The sequence below is a fragment of the Stegastes partitus genome, unplaced genomic scaffold, assembly GCF_000690725.1.
Source record: "Stegastes partitus isolate 25-593 unplaced genomic scaffold, Stegastes_partitus-1.0.2 Scaffold757, whole genome shotgun sequence".
NCBI classification, from domain to species: domain Eukaryota; kingdom Metazoa; phylum Chordata; class Actinopteri; family Pomacentridae; genus Stegastes; species Stegastes partitus.
The window spans coordinates 252,864-259,258 of NW_007578488.1; the positions used below are offsets into that span (position 1 = coordinate 252,864).

Sequence of the window (6,395 nt, forward strand, 5' to 3'; positions counted from 1 at the left end):
AGACGGCAGGAATGACAAATCCACAGTAAGTGTATGATGTTTTAGGATCAAAGAGAGGGCAGAGGAGGTTGTTGGAATAAAAAACTTTCCAGCGCTGACTGAAGCGTGACCCATTTGGCAAGACAGAACTCTGTGCAATAGCAGCTGGCTAACTTGCACAACACACCCCTGGGTGCCCCGGCTATAGGCTGTTTTAATTATTCGTTCAGTTAGAAGAGGCATTACACAACTTTCCTGATAGGACCAATGAAGACTAAAAAACACCCCTGAGCTCAGTCTTCTGTAAGAGTTTATTTTCTTACAGCAAGCGCAGCCTCTTCGCACGACCTTTTAAACTAGAAAGAAAAAACTAGGGTAAAGTCGAACTTTTGCACGAGAGCATCTTGGATTTAACTCTTTCTTGCGGCACCTCCATCACTCCGCTTTCACCATTTCTTTTCCCCCCACATAAGCGTTTGCACCTCGACACATGTTTTATTAACACAGGATCCGAGTGCCGTCCCTGCAGGGACACTCAGAGACTTTCACAGGTTTCTGTCGCTGCCACCATTTTGATTTGACTTTAACAGGTTTTTTTTTTTTGTGTGTGTCTTTGCACGAACATTAGAAATCCGTGACACTAGTGCACACGCTAAATATTTAATGCACCTGGCAGCTCAAATGGCCAAGTTTGACTTCTCTCCATTTATTACCCGTCTCAACAGAAAAGTCACGCCGAATGTGTTACTCTTGAAACACCGAGCGTCGTAAAGTGCACGTGAAAGGATAAGAAAGAGGAGATGTGTCGGGGAAAAACGGTAGCCGCGTGTTAAATATGGATGTTAGGTTAAGCTGCAAAGTCCCACAGAGTCGCTCCAGCATCCCGGGCCAGTGTGCGAGGGGTCAATCGGTGATCCGTCCTAGAAAACGAGATTGACAAAATAAAAAAAAACAACAACATTAAAGTCCTACTAAACTCCCGTTGGCCTCGTTGCCCTATCGAGCCGAGGGAAAAGCAGAGTTCACCCAAAGTTCACGTCCGTCATCGTGGCTGAATTTGGTTGCGCGTCTCTGATTGGTGCGGAAAAAGGGAGGAGCCATTTTTGCCAAATTTATCCCGACAATTGTTGATATGACACATGACGTGTTCTACACTTCTGACCCTGATACGCGGGGTCGCTGTTCGGTCAGACCGGCGCTGCAGGCCCGCTGTGTGTGATGGGTGAGGGGACCGAGTCGAGGGGGAAAAAAAAAAAAAAAAAAAAGAAGCAGCAAAAACCCAAAATATCTCTGTTACCGACGCTGTGTCGTAACATTCGCGAGCCGGCCCCGCCCCCGCTGCAAAACGGGTTCAACTGAAGTTCACGGCGGAGGCCACGCCCCCTCGCCAACGCGTCACCGGGCAGACGATGTGTCGTCATCAGCGGGAAACGGCTACGACGTCGGTTCTGGTTGGGTCACAGCGACCCCCAGCGGGGCAGAATCCACTCAGTATGAGCCTTAAAAAAATGATCTGACCTGGTCTGGAATGTATCAGAGGAAAAAAAAAAGGCTGTTGGTTGATGTAACGGAATCTCGTTATTGGCGAGACGTTCGTTTATACATACAAGTCATTACGAAGTATCATCAGCAGCTAAAGGCTGACGGTTTTTATGAACTGCCGCATTTTATTTGGAAAATCTGGCTGTGAGACAAAATCTGTGCTAAAATATAGAATTTAAATTTTTTTACATGTTGCACATTTTATGGTATAATACTCCTAATATGGCGACAAAAGGGGAAAAAATACATTTAAATTAATGAAGGAAAACATTAACAACATTTTAACTGAATTTTTATGTTCTTTAAATGTCCTTTAATTTAAATTTAATTTTATTTATATAACTCTACTTTGCCAGTTGATTGTCCCAAATTTTACATTTCAATTTTGGACTATAATTTCAATATTATTACAATATTACTATTCGATATTTTATTTAAACAACATTAATATGAGATTGCTCATAATGTGTCAGTGGTAAAATCACTATTCGTCTGTGCATTAAATGTTGTGGCAAGTAAAGCTTTAAGTTTTAAGATGTTATCCAAGATTTGGTTCTTTTTATTTTTATTTTTTTATGCAAAACAAAATTAATTAAAATGGTAAATTCTAACTGATTGGTGTTGTTATTATTATTATCATTATATTTGAATGGCAGTAATATTTTCCACATTAGTACAGGATGTAGGATTTTATGTGATGACTGAATAAACTCCAGAAAGCCTTTTTTAAATTAGATAATTGTTTACTCACAAAATTACATTTACAAAAAACTTAAATGACGAATTAAATTAATTTAAAGCATTTAAATATTATTTATGCATTTTTAACCTCATTCCACAATAATGTCTAACATTACTGCATCGAACGGTTAAAGGAATATTTTTCTTCTTATAGAGTTTATTTTATTTTTTTAACAGGACTTTAAGCTTATAGTTACCACCAGTATTTCCCTAAAAACCATTGTTATTAGTTGGCTTTAAATACATTGGTAATAAATGTTTCAGAGGTCGGTTGATTTGTTTCAGTTGGTCGGCCTCCAATGTGATAAACATGCCCACTGCTGAAAAGCATGAAATCTAATAAACATTCAATTTTACCATATATTTTAATTATAAATGAGCATTATTGCAGCAGTACTTTTTGCTTTGGTCCCATCATTGCTGTGCACACACACACTTACACACACACTCCAGTTGCTTTCTGAGAGAACAATGAAACACAAGCCAATGAGGTAAAGAGGAAGTTTATGTCTTTTATGTTTAGACACAAAAAAATACAAAATAAGTTCATGTAAAAGTTTGGTTCTCAAAAAATATGCAATAAATAAATGCAGAATAAATAAGTTGATGTTTTGGGTTTTGGCTGTTTAACGGGATAAAACCTGAACAAATACCAAAAACATACAACACAGTCTAAACCCAGTAGTTAAAAAGAAAGAAAGAAAAAAGTTAAATATGTTTTTTTTGTTTGTTTGTTTTAAATTCTGAGATTAATTTCAGCACTGCCTTCTGAAACAACTACGACTTTTTGTGCACCACAGCTGATTTTCCCCAGATGTATTTGACTGGACTCAGTAGCACCGAGGCCCACGGACTTCAGAACAAAGACTAAGAGCGCCCACCGGTGTTGGAAACATGCATTACATTTTAAATTAAAAAGGTCACTGCCCTTTCCAAAGCAGAAAAACATTCATCATTCACCGGCCTGAACACGAGATGAATCAGAACGTTCACCTCGACTTCAGGTTTGTCACATGTCTGCATAGTTTCACTGAATTTTAAGATCTGTAGAGTTCATTTGCATAACCGTCGCACTAAAAACAACCCAGTATATGTGATTCCTTGAGAACTTTATTGCTGACATGAATATGCTGTTGTAACTGCATTTTCAGTGCTTCAGTACAACAAACTCACATTTCAATGTTGTTTTTGACGCCACACACTGACTCAACAGCAGAGACGACATTCATTTACAAAGTTCATAATTTAATATTTAGATGGATAAATATGACTTGCAAAGAAAGTGAAACATACGATCTTTGCAAATATTTCTCTTTGTTCGGGGAGAAAATTCATTAAATCAGATGTAGACGAAATGAAAGTGAATAAAGAGGTGGATCGAAAGGTCGTTTCAAACCTTTTGATACAAATCAAAGTTTTGGTCAAACATTTGACTTTAGAGAACAAAGAATCTGTGAAAAACAACCCTTCCAGACAAAAAGATTTGTATCAGCCCAGTTCTAAACACTTGACGTGTCGGTGTCAAGGCTAAGCATCTCGTGTTTTTCTCCCAAAGCAGAAGGAAAGAAGTGAGTTAAATCCACAACCACGTAGCATGTTCAGGGATTTAATAGTTTTATGCTGCATGTGCTGAAACACAGGCAGAAGGTGCAATGAACCTTCAGGGAACATTTTTCATCCGACGCTTGGACATGTGTTGTCAGCAGGATTCTATATTTCCATAGGAAATACATCGTACACACTCTATCAGTCCTTTGACCAACCTCTGACGGGTCCAGGCTGTTAGTGTGCCTTTATCACCCTGTAGGCTGCTGATCCCACTGCAGACAGCCAGACTCTGGACGGGCTGGACGAGGGAGCTCCCGCTGTGGGGAAGTAAGAGAAGGAAGAGGGTCATGTGCAGTCGTCCTTAAATGTATTCATACCCTCCCATTAAGGAAGGAAACAAACAGCTGTCACTGAAATAAGGTGACAAAAGTAATAAGTAATAAAAACGTAGTGAAGATCATGACACTGCTTTTGAATTGTGGTTCAACAGAAATATATTTTGATTTTGGCCACTGCTCATCAGCAAAGTGCTTTAATTTGTCTGGGACAGTTTTTTTTTCCCAACTATTATTTTCAACCACAATTCCAAAGCAATGTCTTATTTCACTGAATTATAATTTAGCAAATTTTAATTTATTGCTACTTTTTTCATTTTCTAGTCATTTGAGTGACTGTTGTGAATTTTGCCTTTTATTTAATGGAAGAGTCTGAATACACTTGAGGACGACTGCACCTTCTAGATCAGTGGTTCAGATCCCCAAGACCCCCAAGATAACAAAAGTTGGTGTTGTGACACCTCAATTTGATTTTTTTAATATATCATGAGTAATAACTTTGTTGTTCATGCATTAATGCGGTAAAAATTAATGTGTTAATTCCACAGATTAATCTCTTTACATTAACACGTTCATTTTATTCTAAATGAATGAATTGAATTTATTTCGAACAAATGAAAGGGAAAAAAAACAAAGGAGAATAATTTTAAAAAGAGCAAAAAAAGAATAATAATATCACATAATCAAATCATAATATTAACAAGTTCGACACTTTTAATTTTGACAGCCTTAATACAAATTTATTTGGTAAGTGTAGGCTTTATTTTATTTTAATTTATTTTATAATGATCTAGCGACCCCCTGAAATGATCTTGGGACCCCCATAGGGGTCCCAACCCCCAGTTTGAGAACCACTGTTCTAGATCACAGGATTGAAAGCTAGTAAACTGAAAGCTGCCAAAAAACAATAATAATAATGTCCATAAATTAGTGATTGGACATTAATTCAATATTTTGAAAATAATTAAGTGCAAAAAAAAAAACATTATTCAATTTATTATGAACATTTATGTCACGGCAGCAGTTAAGATGGTCAACCTGTGCTACATACATTATGTTTGTTATATAAATAAATCCATACTGTACCTTCCGCGATCACTCATCCTCTGTCGTCAGCCCGCAGCTCTGATCACAGTTTTCTGAATTGTCCGTTTCTTCCTCTACAGCAGGTTCCAGCAGCCGGTTGTACGAGAAGGCCACCATCAGCTGTTTAGACGCACATACAGTTTGATCAGTGTTAATATGACATGTGACGTGCTCTGAAAGGCAAGCCAAACAAATGTCTTTTATACATGTTTCTCCTGATTTTCTGGCAGCTTAATAAGAGCTTTATCTCTTCTCTCAGGGATGTGAAACTGAAAACAGCCACACATGGAAAAATCAACATAAAGAAATTGTTTATCCAAGAAAAAAAAACATGTAAAAGTCAAACCAAACTGCCTGACGGCTGTAGCATTGGTGACCTATTTTTCCATCAAATATATTTTAAGGACAAAGCTGCAATTCGTTTAGCGGAAAAGTAGGAAAATAGGGCAATGTGCTATTCTTTACACAGTTGCTGAGTGAATCCTGAACGTGGAGCGTAGTAATATTTCTCAAACATTTCTGAACGTGCGACGTTTGATGCCACGAGCGCCGACGCCCGACTTCAGAGCAAAGAAAAGAACTGAACAGAGAGGGTAGACTCCTTTTCACCTGTTTGGAAGTGCACACCCCGAGTCTTTTGAGTCTGAGGCGCACACCCAGGCTTTGTTTCCTCCTTTTGTCAGCGTTAGTGGAAACACTCGGTCGCTGTGCTCTGGTTTGCCCACGCTTCATTACAAGCATTACAAACATTTTGTTGTGCTTGTTTGTTCCCTAATCCAAAAGGAGCTGCTGGCAATAGATGTCAACTTGCATCTCCTTCTCCTAACTTTCAGCCCTTTTCCTGTGGTTTGTTTGTTTCGGATTTTTCCAATTAGATTCCTGATGTTTCCCAAAAAAAAACAAAAACACTTTGCAATTTTCCTTGGAACAGAAATGAGACGCACATTTCCACAAATTATGGGGCACCCACTTTAACCACTCCCGAGCAATGAGGGCAGATAAAAGGGCGAGTGCTATTTTTATCCATATAATGCAGAAAGGGTTGGGCGAAAAGAAAAGAGGGTGCGCTAAAAAAAAAAAAAACATTGTGTGCTCAGCAAGTCACATTACTCATACCTAATGAATTAAAATCAGTATCCTAGAGAGAAGAAAGTAGAGAAGGTA

General features: G+C 38.3%; 1 protein-coding gene across 1 annotated transcript in view; it reads right to left on the bottom strand.

Moving 5' to 3' along the window:
* Positions 1 to 2,979: 2,979 nt before the first annotated feature.
* mfsd8l1 (major facilitator superfamily domain containing 8-like 1) overlaps positions 2,980 to 6,395 on the bottom strand; it is a 14,274-nt gene continuing 10,858 nt past the window's right edge. The window contains exons 11-12 of the mRNA XM_008291716.1: positions 5,232 to 5,351; positions 2,980 to 4,127 (exon numbers count right to left, since the gene is read on the bottom strand). Coding sequence (XP_008289938.1) covers positions 5,241 to 5,351 — 111 coding nt within the window. The 3' untranslated portion in view covers positions 2,980 to 4,127; positions 5,232 to 5,240. The remainder of the gene's footprint in view (positions 4,128 to 5,231; positions 5,352 to 6,395) is intronic.